The 22778-nt window shown below is 42.4% G+C and overlaps 2 protein-coding genes across 4 annotated transcripts in view; both read left to right on the top strand.

Annotated features, from left to right (window-relative positions):
- The window catches only part of TOPAZ1 (testis and ovary specific TOPAZ 1), a 40243-nt gene extending 39490 nt beyond the window's left edge, over positions 1-753 (top strand). Inside the window, exon 20 of the mRNA XM_016196190.2 lies at positions 534-753. Within this exon, the coding sequence (XP_016051676.2) occupies positions 534-753 (220 nt within the window). The remainder of the gene's footprint in view (positions 1-533) is intronic.
- A 2351-nt stretch (positions 754-3104) lies between these two features.
- Positions 3105-22227, top strand: TCAIM (T cell activation inhibitor, mitochondrial). 3 transcript variants are annotated; one of them, XM_016196129.2, is made up of 11 exons: positions 3105-3164; positions 6311-6383; positions 8307-8442; positions 9126-9279; positions 10920-11172; positions 13293-13415; positions 14374-14471; positions 14753-14844; positions 17612-17844; positions 18636-18767; positions 20721-22227. In XM_016196129.2, the coding sequence occupies exons 2-11, from the start codon at positions 6355-6357 to the stop codon at positions 20959-20961; spliced, it is 1491 nt and encodes a 496-aa protein (XP_016051615.2). In that variant the 5' UTR covers positions 3105-3164; positions 6311-6354; the 3' UTR covers positions 20962-22227. The 3 variants fall into 3 exon arrangements, with proteins under 3 accessions (XP_016051615.2, XP_016051614.2, XP_016051613.2); XM_016196128.2 differs by lacking the exon at positions 3105-3164 and adding an exon at positions 4040-4769; XM_016196127.2 differs by lacking the exons at positions 3105-3164; positions 6311-6383 and having other exon boundaries at positions 7865-8442.
- The last annotated feature ends 551 nt before the right edge of the window (positions 22228-22778 follow it).

Raw genomic sequence — 22778 nt, 5'->3', positions numbered from 1 at the left:
TGTGAAGTACCTTAAATCAAGACTGAAGAAAAATAACCAGAAACAGTAAAGGAACACTACAATTTCTGTTACCAAATGTCAGCTACATAGTATGTTTACAATTAAAAATAGCCAATATCAAGGTAAAGCATGTCAGTAACTCCAAACTTGATTAAATTCAATATTCTTTCATGCATTATAATGAAAAAGTATGCAATTATTAACTTTGAAAATACAAAGATTGAGGCTATTAACTTTTTCAGATTGTGGGTTATGTAGCCCATTTGTGTGGTGCGACCAGTCTAGAGGGTTGCAACCACATTATTAAAAATGAGACGACAAAAAATAGAGCAGACGTCGTAAGGGTGCATCTTCTGAAACTTTTCCATTTTTATGTATGAGGGTGTCTACTGGGTCACAATGCATCTTATTGTGTCATGGTCAAAAGTTTGAAAGCCACTGGTAGAATACAGTAAAAAGTGTGTCGTAACTAGTACTAATAAATGTAAATATCTTCCTAGAGTTTCTGACTTTGTGAGGTCTTTACTTTATAGATGTGAAGAAAACAAATCCCGGAGCAAGGATGATTACCAAGCTGCAGTGGAAAGATTAATGATGGCTGCTCGTTTATCGGATCCCAAGCTTTTTGTTAAGCACATGACCGTCAATGTTAATAAGGAACAGGTCTATAGTTTGGAACATTGTTCTGCCCTGAAATGGTTGAAAGAGAACATGAAGTGGGCTGGAAAGGTTTGGCTTTTCAATAACCATTAGTTAATACTTTTTTTTAAGTTCAAGTAATCACTGTTGAAAATAAGATAATAAAAATAAAGACGGTTTTCACTATATTCAGCTTTTGTCCTTTATTTAGTGTTAATAGTTTTCAAACACTAAAGATTTTGATCGATGTATGCAATTTATAATAATTTTACCCCCACCGGAGTGATTTTCTGGTTACTTTTTGACTTCTTTTTAAGTTAGGGATTTCACCATATACTCAAACATTGAAAAATCACAAACTGAATATTGAGCAGCATTTAATAAGAGGGAGACATAAAAGGGGAAATGTGCAAGCAGGTAACCAAGTATTCAGAAAAACCCTTAGGGGTATGAAGTAGTGTGTACTCGGTCCAGTTTCTCAAGCCTGTTCTACATCTAATACAGAACAGCAAAGTAACACTGAAAAATGACTCCAACACTAAAATACCAGAGGACCTTCTGAGTTACACCAAAAATGTTTGTTACCCCATGAATAGTTTTCCTTTAGTGTATCTTAGAACAGTTTGGAAATACTTTCAGCATGACTAAAGAAAACAGTATTTCTTTTTTTAACTTTACTGACACTATTACATGTCCCCATTTTCTCCCCCTTAGCCCACCTCAGGCCAACCCCCGGCCCCCTTTCCCTCTGACAGCTGTCAGTCTGGTCCACATATTCTTGCCTCTGAAGAAGTTATTTTAAACGGATATACCAGAACTTAAACATCCAAACAAGAACGGTCCCTACAAACCACCTTAGGAAGTTAAAACTCCTTTTCTGAAGTCATTTTCAGAGTCTACCAAGGTCGTCATCCTCAATCTTGAATTTGATACTTTAGATTTGCTGCTTTAAACCATTTAAAATTGGAAAAAAAGTCGGAATAAGGTGAATAATAACGTAACTACGGGGGCTGAAAGTACTTAAAGGAGTTCCCAAAACATGGTAATCACTGGAATAGGCCTAGAACCTCAGACTAAAGCGCCTTGCGGCGGTCAGGTGGGGCCTGAATATCACGAATGAGATGGGAAGTGAGATGAGCGGTTCTCCAGCAGGAACCAACGGCGTCACCCTAACTGCCTTTTAAATGCCCGGGCGCCTGGGATGCACAGCGGCTCGGATGCCACTGCCATCCGTTTGAGGTGCCTTTGAGGACAAGTGAGGAATGGTAAAGGGGCAGTTATAAATCAGTCTTGTCGTTAGGAAGTAACTGAAACCCAAAGAAAGGAATTAGAGAAATATGAGATTGTTTAGATGCTGACAGCAAAGAATCATTTGAAAGGGTCAAGACGCCAGAGCCGATAATGAAGCTTTTAGGAAAAATGAGATTGGATGGAATGGATCACAAGTGATGACAAGACTGTTTCTAATGAGAAGTCAAGAGCCCTTAGGGCTGGAACAAATGGAGGCTCCCCACCCCCCGCCCAGTCAGCAATGTCAAAAGGTAGAAAAGGGAAAAGAGAGGTGATTGTTATTTGCCTAATTCCATCTGTGGCCGTTTCTAGGGCTAATCGAAGTCTTAGCAGCGAAATACAGCTCAGAGCAAAAACCCAAGCTGAAGGTCGAGAGCGCTTAAGGTCTGAAAATAGCCAGATCCTGATAAGGGCCAAAGTCCAAAGCAAGCTGGAGAAGAGAATTTGTTAAAAATTAGCCTCAGCTCCGAAAGCTCCGCGGCGGACCTGCGGAGGCAGCCTCCCCTCTCCCCGGGCGCCGGGCGTTGGCAGTTGGGGAGGTGGGGGCCCGGGGCGGGGCGCATGCGCGCGTCTGCCCGCGCGCCCTCCCGCCCTCCAGCGCGTGCTCAGTCGCTCCGCCGACCCTCGGGCCAGGCCCCCCACCTGCGCCCAGCCCTTCGTATTTCGGCGCTCGCCGGCGCGTCCTAAAGCCGACGGCGGGCGCGCGGAGCTCCCTCCGGCCCGGCGGTAAGAAGGCGAGCGCGCGGAGGCTTCCGAGCGGCCGGGAAGGCGGGGAGTCACCTGAGCGCTGACGTCACGCGGGCAGGGCACCTAAGGGCTTCAACCTTCGGCCCGGGCTGCGCGCACGCGCTCCAGGGAGGAAGGCCTGGCACGCGTCAGCCAATGAGAGCGCGGTCAGCGGCCCGGTCGCTCGCTGCGCCTCACCTTAGGGACTCGCCGTGCCCCGCGCCCGGTGGCGGGGTGGAGCCGGGCGCGCCCCGCTGAGAGTTTAGGGGTGGGGACTCGGAGAGCGCCGCGGGAGCAGCCTGTCAGAGCCGCCGTCCGGGGGGGCGGGGGTCAGGGGGAGCGCCGGGCCCTGCGGCGCGCGCCCGTGGGCCGGGCCGGCGCCTTGGTGCGCATGCGCCCCGGCGCAGCCGCGCGGCCCCGCGCGGCCCAGAGGTCCCGAGTGGGAGGTGAAACAGGTCGGAGCTGGCGCTGGTGGGAGAAGGCGCTCGGGGCGGACCCCGGCTGGAACTGTAAGGAGCGGGGCGGGGGGGCTCCCGTGCGCCCTCGGGAGGCTCGGGCAGGACGGGGTCGCGGTGGGCCGCGCGCCGTCACCGCAGCTCCGCGAGCTGACTTGTGAACTCGCGGCCCGAGAGTCTGCATCGCGTGTGTGTTAACTTGTCTTTGCAACGGGAAACCGAAGGCGGTTTATGCCGACCTCGTCATGCCCGCGTCAGTCCGACTTTCCGTAGGAGATTGTAACGATTCACATCTCGCAGCAAAAGCTTTAGAAAAGGAAGCCGAACGGTCCAGATACGTTGCCCTTGCCGCAGTTGATTCGTTTATCTCATGGGACTGCTTTTACTTTTTCTTTGCCTTTTTTCCCTTCCCTGAGAAATACTCAACTGAAAAGCAATGAAAAATTGCCCGCTTTTATCCCTCTTTGATGCAACAAACTGCCTTTAAAAAGCGAACAAGGTAGTTAGTTCCCAGAGGAAGCCACAGTTTAAATGAGAGCAGCCTGAGGAAAAACAAGTCACTGTCAAATAAAAGTTGTGCCAAATGGCCAAAGATCAATCGAAGATCTCAGTTTGGCAAACACGTTACCAAATGTGTCCAAAGTAATTTAGGCAAAATGAGCCCCGGCCGGTGGTTCATTTGGCTGGAGGGCCGTCGCGGGCACCGGAGGGCTGCGGGTTCGACTCCCGTCGGGGCACCGGAGGGCTGCGGGTTCGACTCCCGTCGGGGTCGTCCCGCGGCGGAAGGTTCAGCCCGCGGAGCGAGTGGCAGGTGACCAGTGGGTGTTTCTCACATCGTGTTTCTCTCCCCCCCCTCCCCCTTCCTCTCTCATTAAAATCAATAAAATCATATCCTTGGGTGAGGATTTTTTTTTAAAGTAATTTAAGCAAAATGAAAGTTTTTCTTAAACTACCCAAATTCGACTTTTCCACCAACTTAGGTGTCTCTACTACCAAGTCTTATTTCAAACTGAACAGAATATTTTATGCCTCACTTCACAGCACAGAATGTCAGTTAAAATTAGAAATTTTCATTTTATGAAATAGAAGCTAATATCACTATTAAGTGAACTGTAGCAGACATTTGCATTGGTTTCTAAGTGACCTGTGTCCTTCCCCATCGTCCAGCCTCCATCCAGAGAGGACACCATCTCTTTGGAAAAGACCTTCCACAGCCTGCCCCCCATTCCAGGTGTAGCACTTGAGAGTTTCCCATAATACTCTGCGCATGGCTGTTACTTCATTTACCGTGTTGCTTTATAATTTATCTGCTTGTGTTTGTGTTTCCACCCCCTCCCTCTCTCCTAGAGCTGTACGTTTTCAGAGAGGCAGCAGTGTCTTAATATTTTTCTGTTCCCAATACTTTGCATAGAAGCTGGCATGTAAGTGCTTGGTAAATGCCTGTTGGCGAATTGGGTGAATTTAAGGACCCAGAGTGCGTTCTAAGTCTGATAAGACAGTGTAACCTTCTTAGTTATTTTGTAGCATGCTTGAGGCTTTTCCCAATGGGAGGATAGTGGACTCCATGGAATACACACAAGAACCACCTATGCAAGAATTTGAAGACAAGAACCCTGCAGTTGATCTGGGTGCCCTAGGCTTTCAGACCATTTCTCACTGGTAAATGAGAGCACCCAGCTTTACTCTGAAGCAGTGTATATTCAATCTGCTGACAGGACTAGCCACACAGAAAATCAAATTTCTATCAGGGAAAGACCACAGATCTGAATCTTCTAGTCTTTTTAGCAATTATATTTCTCATAGTAAATTTAAGAAGTTGACACTGTAGTTATCAGTCAGGCCCCTTGTGGTTTTGTTTTTCTGGGACCTGTTTATTTCTGGTGGAAGTGATAAAATTGGCTCCTTGGTCTTACAAAGACGAGGACTGTCCCAAGATCTGTGCCACATGAAAAGGCAAGCAGCCAGGGGGAGGGGGAGGGGGAGAGAGAGAAAAGAGAAAAATCAATGTGATTCGAACCCACAGCCTGGGCATGTGCCCTGACCTGGAATCGAACCTGCAATCTTTTGGTGCATTGGAGGATGCCCAGCCAACTGAGCCACACCAGCCAGGGCCTAGGGGCTTGTCTTAAATACTGAATGAATAATGCTAATCTCTGCTTTATTCCTTTTCTTCATTTAATTTATATGCTAAAAGCATTGATTTTAAAAAAAATTTTTAAGAGTATGTCATATGTTCATTGTTAATAAACTAGGAAATAAGAAAAAATTAAAGCACTTAATATCCTACCACTAGCTAACTAGAGATAGCTATAGATTGCATATGTATATCCTTCTAGTCTCTTCTTTGCAAACTTTGAGCCTTGTACCTGTACTGTCTTAACTAAGGCTGGATTTGCTTTTTTAAAGATTTTTTTGGTATATTTTGGGTAACAGCCCTTTTTCAGATACATGTGTTTTTTGCAAATATTTTCTCCCAATCTGTGCCTTGTCTCCTCAATTTCTCTACATTGTCTTTCAGAGAGCACAGGTTCTTAATTTTAATGAAGTTCAATTTATCAGTTCTTTCACCAGTACCACACTTGTCTTGATTCCTGTAGCTTTATAGTAAGTTTTGATGGTGGGTAATGTCAGTCCCCCAACTTTGTTCTTCTTCACTATTGAGTTGGCTATTCTGTGTCATTTGCCTTTCCTTATAAACTTTAGTATGAGTGTCAATACCCATAAAATAACTTGCTGGGATTTTTATTGGAATTGCATTGAATCTATAGATAAAGTCAGGAAGAACTGACATCTTGACAGTATTGACTGCTCCTATCCATGAACATGGAATATCTTTCCATTTCTTCTTTATTTTAATGAGAACATTTATTTGGAAAATCACAGAGGTAGAAGAAGTAATTTGTAGAAGAAATGGGCTTAGGATACAAGTTACAGAGGCAAAGGAAGGGCCCTTCTTGGAGCTTAGAAGTGAGGAAGGTGAAGGTGATGTGTCTGAGGTGGAGGGGTAAGGCATGGACATGTTCCCTGAAGGGAGAGCACCTAGTTCTTTTTTGACTTCTTTCATCAGAGTTTTGTAGTTTTTCTCATATAGGTCTTGTACATTGTTAGCTTTATTGCTAAGTATTTCATTTTGGTGAGTGCAGTGTAACTGGGTAATGTTTTTTAACTTGTTCATTACTGGTATATGCTTAACTTTTTAGTGATTAATGGATGCCTGGAAGTTGACGTACACATATATTCAGAAATGTTTTGCCTCCTGAGATCTGTGAGGAGGTAAGCTTCATGGTCCAATCTATAATTTCTATTGGGGGGCCTGTTATGCATTTGGCTAATTTTAATTTATTGTTACTTTTCAAGTTCTAAAGTGATTTTATATTATGGTGAAGGGCAAGAACAAAAACAGAAAAAAAAATTCACATGAAAAGCCAGGTCCTGCAAGAGCCCATTCAGAGCAGAAGATAAAAGAATACCGTCTTTCAGCCCTGGCAGGTGTGGCACAGTTGGCTGAGCATCCTCCCATGTACCAAACCTTGCAGGTTCGATTCCCAGTCAGGCACATGCCTGGGTTGCAGGCTTCATCCCCCGGAGGGGGTGTGCAGGAGGCAGCCAATTGATGTTTCTGTCTCTCCCTCTTCCATCCTCTCTCTCTCTACAATCAATAAAAAACATTGAAAAAGAAGAAGACCATCTTTTACAGTAGTTCAGCGGGGAAAGCGTAAGAGGAAAACAGATAAAGTTTGTCTTTAATACACTTTTTATCATGTTGTCCTCAAGTCTGCTGTTATCATATGGAAAACCACTCTTTGCATCTAAATTGTATACTAAGGTCATTTGACTGCTATATTTACTATTTATGTATGTATTCTGGAAATCCTAAGAATCATTCCAGCAAGACACAGGACTTCTCCAGTGGGTGGCTTTGGCTCAAGGACTCCCCCTTGACATGGCTGAGCCCTTCTTGGAACTGTGCCTCAGCCCAAGACTTCCTACCCAGCACCCCTTCCCCCTCTCCTTCTACAGGTTTGAATCATGGTCTAAAAGCCCTCCCTACCTTCTCCTTCCTTTCCCAATAATCCTCTTGCACATCTAATCCTGTCTTGGCCTCTGCTTTCAGCAGACCCAGACCAACACAGCAAACAACGTATACGTAAAACATATTTACTGCCTTCAAGAAAACAGTGATAGTCACAGGTGGGTAGGTGGAAGGAAAGAAGAACAAATGAAAATATATTATTTACACGTTATGGTATTATGTTCCAAATAGTTTTTGTTGTTTTGTTTTTAGTGCACAAGAGGAAAAGACTGTTAATAATGAGGATTCAAAAGGGAAGGTTCTGGGGGAAATAGGCACATTGCCTCCTGGCACATAGTAGGTCTGCATAGTAGGTAATTGTTTAGTGAGCACAATTTGGATAGATGGGTGTGAGGGACAGGGAGGATGTGTTAGAGCTTAGACACCATGTAGAAGAAAAGAACCAGTATGATCGCTGGAACTGAGGATTTCTGTGAGGAGTGGTGGGAGATCAAGTTTGAGAGATAGATTGGAAATTATCCTAGAGGACTTTATATACTAGACTAAGGCATGAATTTTATTCTGCAGGAGTCGAAAGACCATAAGTGGTGTGTTAGTAGGAAATACAGTGATAGTGGGATTTTAGAGACATAACCTGTGTGCAGTATGGTTAGGGAGAGGCAGATTGATTCTGAGGCTCTGCTGCCCAGTTTTGTGATGGTAATTGGTAGCAGGAAAGTGGAAAGAAGGAGTGATTCAAGGGACACTGTAAAGTGAGAAGAAACAGACTAACTGCATATGGAGTGGGGGTGGTGAGCTAGTTTGAGCAGAAATGGACCTGAGGTTTTGTGCTTTGACAACACTGAGCAAAGCAGTACCACAGAAACAGAAATGATCCTGGATTGAACAGGCTGCCTGCTCCCTTGCCTTTTGTATCCAGGCTGAGTTTAGAAGGAAAAAAATGACCTCTACTCCTTTATGTCCACTGGTTTTACAAACTGTGTGGCACTCACTGCTTGTTAAAACTTGGTAGACTTAAGAAAACCAGTTTTGCATTTTGGTTTCTATCTTGTTCTGTGGTATTTTGCATGCACAGTAATTGTGATGCTGCCGTCACTTTACGCACTGGGGATGTGCATGGACGTCTGCGCCTCAGCGAATAATAAATCCGCATCTTTTCAAAGGTTGTGTCTGGAGAAGGTGTCTCCACGCTGGTTTTTTTGTTCGAGATCGTTCTCAGGAGCAGAAGCAGTCAATGCCTTGAGGCCGTTCTATTTTGCAGTGCACCCAGATTTCTTTGGACAGCACCCCAGAGAAAGGGTAAACATTTATTTTTTTAACATTTAGTCTACATTTCTGTTTAGTTTATTTGCCTTGGTTACAGTATAATACAGAGCGTTCTACACATTTGCATTGCTCTATCGTGGTGATATAATCAGTGCTTTGAACGAGTTTGAAATATAGATACTGCAAACTGAAAAGATGCTGTTTTTAATGAAATCTGACATTTTTATGCAGACAGTAAGGCTAGCATGTAAACTCTTCAGAGTATTAGTAATTGTTTTTTCTGTACCAGGTTTTTTTTTAGTAGAATTGAGGGTTTGAAAGAATGTTTAAGGCCTCTGTTTCCATGATGAGTCCTTTTTAAAGGATGATCCAAGAAAGGTTTTTCAGTGCCCTGATGGTGTCCCTTGTATTGAATACTGCCAGTCCTTGTCCCTGCAGCATCAGTGTGTGCTCAGGGAACGCAAACTAATGGGAAAAATAACTTAGGATAAATGGAGTTACAAAGGCCAATACATTTTACACTGGATAGTAGATTACAAATATAGTAGATTATAGGAGGTGAATGTTTTCCCTCCTCTACCAATGCAGTGAAATCCCAACTTTTTTTTAATACTGAAGTATTTAATACCCTCAATATGTTTAAAAGGTCAGGATAAAATTTCTGTTGTTTTCTTGTTCTCGTTTGTGTGTAAATGCCCCTTAATATCTTTTTCCAGGAAGTCAATGAAAATTCCCTTCAGAGGTTAAGTGTCTATTTAGAAAACCTCCAGAAACCAGGCTTCAAGTCCTTGAAACCAACTCAGCTCACATTTTATGTGAGAGAAACAGACCAGAATTCCTCTGATGGCCAGGAACCCTTTAGTACTTTTGGTATGTGTTCTTATTTCTAGTTTGTCCTTTGCAAGCTTCATGTTAAATAGGTTCATTCAGTCTGACGTTGCCAGAACACCTTTGGGACAAAGTCTTGGTCATAGAAAAATAATATCACTGAATTGATTTCTTTTCCTAGAATTAGATTCTATTCCTGGCTGCATGTGTTTAAATAAGCCATGTTTTGTGTTTAAACTTTTCGTCTATAAAATTGAAGTGTTCCTATTTGTCCCCTTCCTATTTTAGTGCTGTTTTAAGTGTTAAACGTGTATGTAACAGTTTATATATTTTTAAAGTGAAGCTTATATTCTCTTATTTAGTCCTCAAAGTACCCTGCAGGGTAGGTAGTAATTGTAACTTAGTAATGTCCAGCAACTTTCCCAGGACCATGGAGATAGAATATGGGTGAGAACCCAGGTCTCTTACCTCCAGCCTTATGTTGTTTTTAGAGCGAATCATTCTTGATACACAGCGTTCTGTTTGCTCGTTTGTCACAGCTTTAGCCATCCATGATCCACTAATACTTAAAATTAAGAGCAAATGTGGTTCTGTTATTTCTCTAAATATATAGCCTTTCAGTTACCCTTGAGGAAATAACTTTATTTTTAGAATGAACTTTAAAACAACCTAAAGATGTACTAAGAATTTTCTGTGAGTGAAGGCTAAAACAATTAGAAAATACAATGTAATTTTTTTGAAACAAACTATTAATGAAACTCAAAATTTGATAGGTCTCTTGAGACCTAGAATCTATTTCTAGCTCTGCTGGTGACTAGCTGTGTGACCTTAACCCCTGGTTCTTCACTGTTAAACTGAAAGGGGTGGAGTACTGTGTGTGAGTACAAAGCTGTCACATCCAAGGTCCCTAACTTACACCGAATGCTCCCAGGCTCCCGGGACCTTGGGTGGAGGAGGAGGAGCTTGATCTGAAAGGTACTAAAACAGGATCTTTATGTTTAAGACAGCGTGCACCCAGTCTCTCCAGGGATGAGCATTTGGCAGCATGTTTCCTCCTATCTTTTACTCCCCTGTGCTTGGATATGGGAGATCAGAAATCACAAGGTCCTTTCCTTGGCTGTTTCTCCATCTACCTCTGACGTGGAGTTTTATTAAAAATAGACCCTAGCCTGGCCGGGCATGGCTCAGCAGTTGAGCATTGACCTAGGACCCAGGAGATGGCTGTTCGATTCCCAGTCAGGGCACATGTCCAGGTTGCAGGCTCGATCCCCAGTCAGGGGCGTGCAGGAGGCAGCCGATCAATGACTCTTATCATTGATGTTTCTATCTCTCCCTCCCCCTTCCTTTCTCTGAAATCAATAAAGATATATTTTAAAAAAAAATTTGACCCTAGCGCAACCGGTGTTGCTCAGTGGTTGAGCGTTGGACTGCACAACAAAGGATTGCGGGTTCAGTTCCCGGTCTGGCATGTACCTCAGTTGCAGGGGCGCGGGCAGGAGGCAACCAGTCGATGTGTCTCACTGTATAGCAGCCCTTACATTGACTTAAATAATTAATGGAGTTTATGTTTTAAAAGATTTTGAAATTATAAATTTTGTATGACAAAATTTTTGTTTTGACAGAATTTTAAATAAAGCAAATAATCATCTGTCTTCATTGTTTGGGGGAATTATATTCTCTAGGATTTCGAGCAGTCAAATTTACTTTGCACACCAGAGATCTGCTAAGCACAGTATTATATATTCTCAACTCCTGCAGTTTATCAGTTGAACATGTCCAAAGCTCAAATAGCAGTGCGCATCCCCAGCCTCTCAAAGAGGCGAAAAGGATGCCTGACAGGCCCATCAAATGGGATAAGTCTTATTACACCTTCACTGGATTCAAGGACCCAGATGAAGACCTCGAGCACGTCTCGAAAATGGAAACAACCCTAACGTATGTACAAGTTTCTGTTTAACTAAACTTATTTGCAGTTCACGTTTAAAATTAAAGTGTACTTTTCCAGGAAAAGTAATCCTATCAGTACAGTTAATTCAGTAACCTTTATGAAAAAGATAGTCATGTTTCTTAGTTGCCAGAATACTTCCAATTGTATTAAATTTTTTATCTTTTCATACCAAACACATACAGGAGACTGTTTAAGTTTTTTAAATTCTCCTCAACTTACCCCTGGTATATGAGGAAAGGATGTATCTAAATCTATTTTTAAACATTAAGCTTCTTGCCTGGCCGGTGTTGCTCAGTGGTTGAGCATTGCCCTATGACCCAGGCTTGGTCCCTGGTGGGGGCTTGCAGGAGGCAGCCAATCAATGACTCTCTCATCATTGTGTTTCTATCTCCCTCCCTCTCCCTTCCTCTCTCTGAAATCAATAAAGACATATATAATTATATATATTTATATACATATAAATAAAATTAAGCTTCTTAAAGTGTTCAGCTTCATTTTCAGTTTCTCTGGAGAGTCCAGTAGTAAGGTCCTTTACTGTAATAATCCAAACATAGTAAGAATACATGGAGACATTTTAAAATGTCATGTGGAACAGACTGATAAAATGTACAAACATTTATCATTTGTTGTGTTTGTAAATCACCATTCATGTATTTTGAGTAAGTCATTTTTGGACCCAGTAAAGACCAGCCACATTCTGTCCCTGTGGTTGTATATAAAGAGTCTGTGTCCCAGGCCGAGTGGCTTAGTTGGTTGGAGCATCGTCCCATACACCAAAAGGTTACAGGTTCCATCCCTAGTCCTGGCACATACAGGAGGCAACCACTCAGTGTTTCTCTTTCTCTCTCTCCCTTCCCCTCTAAAATCAATAAAAACATATTTTTTAAATTATATACTATAATAAAAGGAATTTAGCAATCTAAAAAAAATTAGGAAGTGCTACTCTGTGATACATATTTTAGTATTTCCAGTTTTTGGATATATTCTCTGATTATCAAATAATATAACAAAAAATATTTTAATTATATAAAATTGAATTTGGAAGGAGCCAACAAGATCCATTTCTAGCTAAACAAAATAATCCCATATGTACTATCTTTCCCAGTGCAAAAACATGCCATTGAACTTTAGAAAAACTATTGGAATGCTATTCTGTTAGCTACTGAGATATCAGTAAATGTCAGACTTCCATTTTTTCTGTTTGAATTTGCTCAAGTAGTTATATGTCACTTTCAGTGTCATAAGTTCTGTGTCAGTCTCAGTGTCCACAAAATGCCACGTTGAACAAGTACACCATTGGGACTATTTCTATAGAATGTTTGGGAATTTTATAGTTAGGATTTAACTCATACATGCATTTATTTACTTTTCCCCTAGATTATCAGCTTAAGTTAGTGTTTTTCAAATTGCAAATCGTAGCACAATTTATTGATAGGGGACCAGCAAAGTTGTTTTGCTTTTTTCCTTTTTTAAATTTGTTAAATACGTATTATCAGTAAGTTTAAGTAGTGTTTCTCAAAGTACATGGTTTAGTTATATATAAATATGTGTGTGCGCACGTCCACTAAGTCACCATTTAAGATATTCCCTACCGTGAGTTGCCATCAGAGAAGTACTATTTAATAGTACTGATCACATTTAAAAGGCAGTGCATCCTGAGTGAGGAACTTGCAGTTGTTACTTTGTGGGGTCTAGCTGGGTAGACTCCAGTTTCTCCCTTTATTTTAATCTTGGTTGTTAGTACCCAGAGCTCCCAATATTTATTCCTTCATCTCTATCCAAGTCCCTTCATTTGTCAGACCTACCAGTCTAGTCCTTTTACCACAAAGCCTCCAAAAACACCTGCTGTTAAGTTGCTATGTTTACTGCCCTTAGTGCTCCTTTCCCACCTCCATTCCTTCCCACCCAAGCAAGTGCCCTGCTGAAGTCTCATCTCAGCTACTTCGGTCTACACTTGCCTCGCCCTCCTTTATTTTTTACTTATAATTTGGTCCGGGTTTGACTGGAGTTTAACATTGGGGCTACTATAAAGTAATGCATATGTGTTTCCATAGTAGGCATGTTTGCATTGTCATTAGAATGCGTATATCCCTGTTTTTCTTTCTAGATCCTGGTTAGATAACAATGGGAAACGTGCTGTTAAAAAGCTGGAGAATAGTTTGCCACTTAGAAAAGAACTAGATCGTTTAAAAGATGAACTGTCTCATCAGTTGCAGCTCTCAGATATCAGGTAATAGAGATTAGAATAAATGCATTATCTGTTGGTAAAGTTTTTCAGCAGTTAAATATTTGCATCTTTTACTTTAATTATTTGGATAACTAAATATTCAGTTATCTTTTTTTTTTTTTTTGCAAAGAAAACCCTACACCCCCCTGCACAACCCCAGGCTCTTCAATTATCTTTTTATGAAAGTAATCAAATGTTCATCTGTTTAAGAAAATTTTTATATTTCTTGTTTAAAATAGTGAAGTAAGGTTTAGATACTGATATATTTGTAGCTAGTTGAACTTTTTTACATAATGAGCTTGTAAGAAAAATATCCTTTTTCATATACAAATAATACGTAAAAAATAATTATCACTCCACCATGTAAGGTTGGTATTCAAGTTAAAAAGAGGAAAGGAGGGGGAAAATGGATGTTGTCTTGGCTCTATGTATACGAAAATAACTTTTTCTAGTATAAGCTCTAAAAGATCTGTTAAAGCCTGGCCATTGTGTCTCAGTGGTTGAGCTTTGACTTATGAACCAGGAGGTCATAGTTCAATTCCTTGTCAAAGGGCACTATGCCCAGGTTTCAGGCTTAATCCCCAGCAGGGGGCATGCAGGAGACAGCAGATCAATAACTCTCTTCACTGATGTTTATCTCTCTCTCCCTCTCCCTTCCTCTCTCTGAAATCAATAAAAACATTTTTTTAAAAATCTGTCAGAGCACACTGAGATTAGTATAATAAAAGGATTTCTTAAACATAAAGAGAAATAAGCTTTGTATTTACTTGTTTTAAATCTTTGAACATTACTAGTAATATTTTTACCCTCTGGTCAACAAGTTATTTTTCGTTTGGCCGACTTTTGAAAAGTGAGCAAGTTTAGAAATATGTTGCTTGCATACTTGAGCACTGGGGGTGAATGGATGCTTCCTCCAGGGGTGCCCAGTGTTAATGCGCCTACGTGCTCTCTGTTGGACCAGGTGGCAGCGGAGCTGGGGCCTTGCCCATCGCTGTAGCCAGCTGCATAGTTTAGGCCGCTTAGCACAGCAGAACTTGGAAACACTTAAAAATGCAAAAGGTAAACCATTCCCATTTTCTTTTAAAATATTACTTTGCTGCTATACACGCCTGTAAAGTATAGAGGAAAGCTAGTGTTAAAAGTCTTCGCAGATGTGACTTTATCACAGCTAAATTTTCAAATCTATTTCTTTGAATAAATCAGTGACATAAAATTAGCCTTTATGCTTCTATTACATTTAATCCTGAGTTTATACACTAAATTCAAGTAATTGTGTGCACAGTGCTGAAAGGATGAAGCATCTCTGGACAGTGACCGGTGGGTTTGTGTTTTATCATCAGGGTGTACAGTAATATTTACAGACCGGTCCGGGATCAGTGCAGTGGGCCATGTGATGCTGGGGACAATGGACGTCCATCATCACTGGACAAAAGTAAGAAAAAGCTGAAATGCAAAAAAATCTCTGATTTCTCATCAACATACTTTTGTTTCAAACTATGCTGTTATGTCAGTGAACAAAAAAAAATTATATTTACATCTCTTTTCAGATCAGACGCTAAATATCATGTAGTTAAAATACTTAGAAGACTGATATTTAAGTCAGGTTTTATTTGGAAATTCTATAATTTTTTCTGAAGCATCACCTAAAAGCCACATTCTGTTGTTTTGTTTTGACTTTAACAGATTTACTGTGTATAACTGACATACAACAAACTGTATAATTTGATGAGATTTGACATATGTGAAACCATTACCACGGTCAAGATAATGAACATATTTATCACCACGAAAGGATGCTCATATCCCCTCTTCCATTCCAGCACCCACTCCCAGCCAGCCACTGGCCTGTCAGTATAGATGAGTTTATATTTCTAAAGTTTTATATAATGGGAGCACAGAGTGTGTACTTTTTGGGGTGGGGGTATTTGATTTCTTTCCCTTAACGTAGCCATTTTGAGATTCATCCATGCTGTTGCATGTGTCAAGGAAATTATTCCTGTTTATTGCCACGTAGTATTTCATCCTGTGGATCTACCACAGCTTGGGTTATGTCCGTTTCTGGCTATTAGAACTAAAGCTATGAACATTATCTACACATGTTTATATGGACATAGATTTCCTTTTCTCTTGGGTAAATATGTAAAAGTGGAATGGCTGAATATGTTAGGGTATTCTAACTTTTTAAGGAACTGCTGGCACTTGCTGTGGTCATCTATTTCATTTGAACCATTCTGATAAGAGTGCAGTACTAGTTCATTGTGGGTTTAGTTTTCATTTTGCTAGTGACGAATGACGGTGAGCATCTTTTCATGTGCTTCTTTGCCACCCACATACCTTCTTTGGTGAAGTACCAGTTCAAGTCAAATATTTGGTAGGAAATATTTGCAAACCATATATCTGGCAGTCTTTGTATCTAAATATATAAAGAACTCTCAAAACCTAACAATAAAAAACAAATAATCCAACTGGAAAATGGGCAAAAGACATGGACAGACATGTCACAGAGGAAGACATACAGATGACAAGTACCTGCAAAGCTGTTCCACGATTAGCCCTAGGGAAACGCAAATTAGAACTACAGTGAGGCGTCACTGCATGTCATAGTGGCTAATGTGAAACATAATGACACCACCGCGTGCTGCCGAGGATGTGCAGAACCGGAGCACTCATTCACTCTGTCAGGAGTGTAGAATGGTGCAGGCCCTCTGGGAAAGAGTACGCAGGCTTCCTGTGACATTCGACCACGTGCTACCACGTGGCCCAGCAGTGCTCTCTTGGGCATTTACACTAAAGAAATGAAATATTATGTCCACACAGAAAGCTATACACAGATATTCATAATGGCCAAAACCTAGAAGAATAAGCCCTCATGCCCTTCAGTGTCCGAGTGGCTAAACGACGTGTGCAGCGGAGCCCCACTCACGGAGGAATGAGCTGCGCTGCTTGCGGCAGCGTGGGGGTCTCGAGGGCGTGTGCTGAGTGAGAAAAGTCAACCTCAAAAGACTGCGAACTGTATGATTCCACTTCTATGACATTCTCAAAGTAATTAAATGATAGAACAGATTGGTGGTTGCTGGGGGTTAAAGAATGGGGGAGAGGTGTCTGTGACTAAAAGTGTAGCACGGGGATGCCTGTGGTGGAACTCATCTGGATCTTGACTGTGGTTGTGTCACGTGCATCTGCATGTGATAAAATTGCACACAGTTAATTACACAGTGAGTGCAGGTAAAACTGATGAAATTAATAAGGCAGTGGATTGGGTCAGGCTCAGTTTCCTGGTTGTGACTGTACACTCCAGTTCTCCATGATGTTACCATTTGGGGAACTGACTGAAAGGCCTGTGAATCTACAATTATCTAAGTCCCTGACCCAGCCCCCCCACCCCACCCCCCCCCCCGCCTGCTCAGCCCGTGCTCTGTCCACTCCCAGGCCTGCGCCTTCCGCCTCAGCAGACTCCTTGCTGGGGAATCTGCTGCCCGGGTGTGCTTCCGCGCTTGCACGGGTGCTTTTACTCCCTGCGACACCCCCAGTGCATCCAACCGTTTCTGCGTCCTGTTTCTCTTTTCAGATTGGTCACATTAGACTTCCTTTGCTTGACCCTTCCCCGTGTCCATTCTCCCTGCCCTGGCAGCTAGCATGCTGAATTCTGATTTTTATTTTGTTTCCTTGCACCCTGACTGTGAGCCCCTGGCCAACAGGGACAGACTCTTCTAATCTGTTCACTCCAGGGTCCCAGTTTAGTGCTTAAGTGCATGGTAGGAGCTCAGTAGTGATTATCGCATTTAATTTAATGTAGATGAATTAAAGTAAATTCTGAATAGACTTGGAGTCGAAGTACATACACTTTATTTCTAAAACCCTTCTTTATTTTACCATGTAATCTTTCTAAACTAAGTTGAGATTCTTACGTAAATATCTAACTATTGGTACTTAGAACTTATTTTTATTTGGAACATATTTCTTTATTTCTACAATCTCTTCAATTCCTATCTGAAAATCCCTAAGATCTAATGTGGTTTGTTTTGAATATTAATATTTCCAGCATTACGTTATGTCTCTTGTTTATCACTTACTTGAACTTTCCCTCTAGGAAAATAATTATCTTGTTAAATTATCTCAATACCATTTTTTAGACTCCTAAAATTGAGTTATTATAACATAAAATTAAATACTTCTTTCCTTTTTTAAAAATCCTGTAGCTTTTTGAAAGATTACCAAGTTATTTTGACCTTCAGAGGAGGCTGATGCTTCTAGAAGACCAAATAAGCCATCTTCTGGGTGACATACAGGTTGTTTATATTGAAGAACTGCAGCCAGTGCTGACACTTGAGGAGTATTACTCTCTGCTCAACGTGTTCTATAACCGACTGTTGAAAAACAGAATACCCTTCCACCCTCGCAGTCTGCGTGGGTTACAAATGATCCTCAACAGGTAAACTCCTGAAACAAGGACATTTCTTTATTCACATAGATTACATTGCTTTGGATCTCAGTGTGTGGTTCCTAGGAGTTAAAGAAAAGAATGTCACTGCATCAGTTAGCGACACTCTTTTACACATTATAAAAGCCAGCGTGAGAGAACTGAAGGGTTGAACCTCTACACATTCTGTAAATATATCGCCACTTACAGGGTAGAGTTGATCCTGTGCAAAACTTGGCAGGATTCAACTAATGTTAAATCAGTAGCCAACATTTTTGGTGCATGTACTACGTACATTGTTTTCCAGGCACTGTGCTTAGAGCGTAAATGCATTATCTCTTCACTGTGAGTTGGGTTACTATCCCCATTTCACAGATGGGGAAGATCTGGAGCCAGGAAGTATGTGGTCATCCTGATAAAGTGAGCCTCACCCTAGTTAGCTTGACTCAGTGGTTAGAGCTTCGGCCTGCGGACTGAAGGGTCCCCTGTTTGATTCTGGCCAAGGACATGATCCCCAATCCCAGTCAGGGCACGTGTAGGAGACAAGCAATCAATGTGACACTCTCACATCGATGTGTCCCTCACCCTGCCCTGGAAAAGCAGTGGAAAAAATATCTTTGGGTGAAAATTTTAAAAAATGTGAGCCTCTTTGGACACAGCAGAACTTTAAGTCAGTCAGGCTCTACTTTTAGGGTGGATTTCCCTGATGAATCCTCCATTAATCAGATTCATGAAATGTTTTCTTTGGGGTACAGTGGGGGATGGAAGGAATTGATGGGTTTTGCTTTCACGTGTCATTCCAGTGACAGATACGCTCCCAGCTTGCATGAACTCGGGCATTTTAACATCCCCACGCTCTGCGACCCAGCCAACCTGCAGTGGTTTATTCTCACCAGAGCCCAGCAGGCGAGAGAGAACATGAAGAGGAAAGATGAGTGAGTGCTGTCAGTCCCTGTAAGGTCTTACCACTCAGTCTAACCTAAAATTCAGGTATTCAGACTGATAAGTGTGGGACAGTCACATTCCTTATCTCAGGAAGTTCACCGATGGAGGACGCTCCATATTTACTTATTGCCACCTTGTTCTGCCCGGGAGCAGCTGTCGCTGTTTTCTAAGAACCTAAATTCCATTACCTCTGCAATAGAAGTGTGCAACAATAAAAGAATGGTTAATAGCTTTGATACTTGCATACAGTAGAAACAACAATTTAAAAGAATGTTCATTTATTCAGCTAACATTTGTTGAGGGCCTTGGTGCTTAGCAGGTACTGTAAAAGTCCCTGTCAGGGTAGATGTCAAAGATAGAATGGTTAAACTTCGTGTTTAAAAAAATAGACATAATTTGTGTCAAAGGAGAGAAGAGTCAGTTCACTGGGAAATGTTGGTCCGTTTCTTAGCATTAGAAGAAAAGGGAGAGAGGCCGCCAGCCACACCACCATCTCTCGGTGCCTCCCTTTTTCTGCCTCTTTTTCATCAGTTATGAGTATAATAAAGCAAAGCAATTACAAGGAAAGGCAAAAAGCAATTTAAAAAAAATATTTTTTAAGTTAGCCTTCTACAGACAGTAGAGGCACCAGCACAGCCCCCGAGAGACCTCAGCAGGTGTGGCCCTCTCGGGACTCGAGGCCCCTGGGGGACTGACAGGCCCCCCCACGGATCAGGGAGGCCCTGGGGTGAGACCAGAGGCTTCTCTTGGAAGCAGGAGGGATGCAGGGCCTTGCCCAGAGATGTGCAGAGATGTGTTGTTGGGGAACCTCCCGGCGACTTGGCCACACTGCACAGCCTTTAACTTCCAAGCCAGGCTGTTCAAATCTCTTTTGTAGAGCAAGTGAAAAAGCCCTTTACAGAAAAAATTTATCAACCCCTGCTGTTGATGGTACCGGAGAGTTCTAATCCTGCACAGAGTAGACATCCTCAGCCCTAACCCTGCACACCTTCTTGACTCTCTCAGCAACCTTGCCTAGGAAGAGAAACCTCACACAAAAGCAAACAGCACCTGGGAAGGTGCCCTGGATATTGTTGCAGGAAGGGATTCAGTCACTGCAGATACAGCATTAACTGCGGACCAACTACAGCGACCGTTTCTGTTTCCGAGACCTCCTAGCCTATGCATGTTTTACTCTACTTGCTCTCTCTCTATGCAGAGTTTAAGCTTGGGTAAAAGAGGGTACTTGGGTATTTGTAACCGGCACAATACTTAAGTTAGACAGGAGGCCTGACCATGGCGATGTGGCTTTACTCACCGTCTCCCGAGGGCTTCCCCAGTGATGTTCACCTGTGAGGGTGTGGGGAGCGGAGTCCTCTCTCACTGTTGCCATTTGGGGATTGAATCACTTACTACATCCCATCCATAAGCACTTGCCACCTGTGGGAGGAAGAATGGAAGACACTGAGCTCTTTCTGCCTTGAGTCATTTACTTTCTAGGCCTTAACTGTAGCCCTTGATGGGGCAGAGCCATTGTAGCCTCAGGCGAAGGGAAGGGCGCACTGGACCTTAGAAGAGTGAGGGTGAAGAGGGCCAGGCCTCAGGTGCCTGGATTGTTGTGAGCTGCTGTTTATTGGGGAACCTCTAGAAGTCATTACTGCCCAGAGGTCAAACTTGAGGTGTTGTACACACTCAGCTTTCTGCTTCCTTCAGTGGCTACCAGCTGCCAGGCGAGGCAGGATAAGAGCATTTTAAATTATGTATTAATTTACTTTTACCCCATTACTGCCACAGAGATTTAACACATACTTTTAGAGATACATGTGAAAATAACAGGTACTGCATGACAACCACTGGTGTGTCTGTTGTGAGTAGAAAGGGATAGTTGCAGTCTCTAAAAATATTTACATTTTATGCTCTTTTATTTGCTTGTGGCAATATTACTTTTGTTTTCGCTATAACAGGTTAAAGGTTATGGAAAATGAGTTGATTCAGGCTTCAACGAAGAAATTTTCCCTGGAGAAGTTTTACAAGGAGCCCAGCGTGTCTAGTAGACAGATGGTGGATTGCTGCAAGAGACTTCTGGAGCAATCACTGCCTTACCTACAGGGGATGCACCTCTGCGTCTCACATTTTTACTCCGTGATGCAAGATGGAGACCTCTGCATCCCTTGGAATTGGAAAAATGGAGAAGCCATGAAATAGCACAGAAGTCCATATTATTTTTTTAAAGGGAGAAGAAAGAAACTGTTAAATTAAACTTACTTAAATCCACAGTTTGCTAAAACAGTATTATTTACCTACTCCAAGAACAAAGTTTCTAACTGCTGCTTTGAAAGTAGAGCTATTTTTAAAAAATAATTGCTGCTGGGAAACTTGTTTTAAAAAGGTTTTCTTTCACTCCCCATCTTATGCTGTTTCTTATCTGACTGGCAAGACCAGGCAAAAAGCTGTTGGGATGAAAGACCGTATTTGTGGTATGTGAGGGATTGTACAGAGTTACAAATCTATATTTTTATATGAGTGAATGTGGGTGAGTACGCAACCCAATTCAACATGCAACTTCATAGTCACATCCCCTTGATCAGTACATGTACTATGCAGCCAGTATGGACAGTTGATGTCCAGAACAGAACATTGACGGGTAGCAAAAGCTGCATAACCGGACTTTGCCCAACAGAAAGAATGGAAGGAAAAAAGCCATTGACTGAGTATTTGGTATTGAGCATCTTCAGTGACAGAGAATTTAGTTTTAAACCATAAGTTTTCCTTCCCATTGAAATAGTGAAACCGTAGCATAAAACCAACAAACTGAATTTTTCTGAATCATTTAATGAGGTAACTCATTTGTTGCCGGGGAAAACACTACCCAGAAAAATTCTTGTTTCCCAAAGAGTCCCAGCCATTCAGGATTCTCACCCCTCCCACCAGTGTTTGGAATGCTATTTCGACCACCAAGCCACCCCTGTAAACACAGGGCTTCTGTCTCTGCAGATATTTTTCTTAGGATATTCTTCACCAGATCCAAGACCTCTTCATTGTTTCTCAAGAGCACAAGGTGAGTCCTGGCTTGCGGCACCATTTTTGTGGCCCTTGCTGCTGAAGAAGTGAGGAATTTTTCCCCACAGTGCGTTAGAAAAGAAAGACGTTTAAAACCGTTCTCGAAGTATGTTTTAAATTAATCTGAAACACTGGTTATTTAAACTGGTTAAATGTGTTTTCAAAAGAAATACTGGTTTGTAGTTATTACAGCATGTGCATCATGCCTTCTCACATGTACTTACATTTTCTTCTAATGTAACAGTGTTTCCAGAGCCAAATGATGGCAGAGAAAAGGTCCTTAAAGGTTACTTAAGAAAATTTATTGGAAAAGTAGGTTTGGATTATGTCATTTCTAAAATCATTAGTATGTTTTGAATTGGACTTTGTCTCAGAACTAATTGTTACATAATAAATAATATATTAATCAGAGCATTTTCTCTCTTTATTCAGTTATTAATAGTTTTACAGCTATTTCATCGTAGGAACGTACAGAAAATTGATGGGCTGTACATGCCTGTTTGACTTCCTCGTAGAAGAGAAAATTCTGTCCCAGCTTTGAAAACTGCCCAGGATCAGGCCCGTCTAAGTACAAATCCTCAGGTCAGAAAGCGGCCCCCGGGAGACCTGAGCTCCAGACCCACTTTCGGGGCTCTGCGCGAGTGGATGCCCAGAGTGGATTCCGAGCGCGCGCGAGGTGGGCTCTCGGCAGAGGGCGCTAGAGGGACACCCCGGGAAGGGGCCCGCCTGCGCCCGCGGCTGCTCTGGGTGGGAAGCACCGTGTCCGCGTCGTGGGAGCCGGCTCCAGCCGAGGGCTCCCAGCCGTGGGCTCCGCGCCTGGCCCTGGCTCGCCCCGTGGCCCTTTAGACGCCGAGAGGATGCTCGGACTTCCTCTGCTTGTCCCCAGGCCCGACCTTCGGCTGGCCCCCGGTACCCGCTTGTGCCCCCGAGGGTTGCCTCCTGCTTCCCCGGCGACCGGAGAC

The sequence above is a fragment of the Miniopterus natalensis genome, chromosome 15 (assembly GCF_054644295.1).
Source record: "Miniopterus natalensis isolate mMinNat1 chromosome 15, mMinNat1.hap1, whole genome shotgun sequence".
Taxonomy (NCBI): domain Eukaryota; kingdom Metazoa; phylum Chordata; class Mammalia; order Chiroptera; family Miniopteridae; genus Miniopterus; species Miniopterus natalensis.
This window is presented reverse-complemented; position numbering and strand designations above follow the sequence as displayed.

Bases quoted from the DNA above. Each gene is read 5' to 3' on its own strand.
- TCAIM (XM_016196127.2), top strand. From the start codon at position 8,227: ATGCTGCCGTCACTTTACGCACTGGGGATGTGCATGGACGTCTGCGCC. The intron at 9,280-10,919 runs GTATGTGTTCTT...TATATTCTCTAG, and splicing joins GGAACCCTTTAGTACTTTTG to GATTTCGAGCAGTCAAATTT. The intron at 14,472-14,752 runs GTAAACCATTCC...TTTTATCATCAG, and splicing joins AACACTTAAAAATGCAAAAG to GGTGTACAGTAATATTTACA.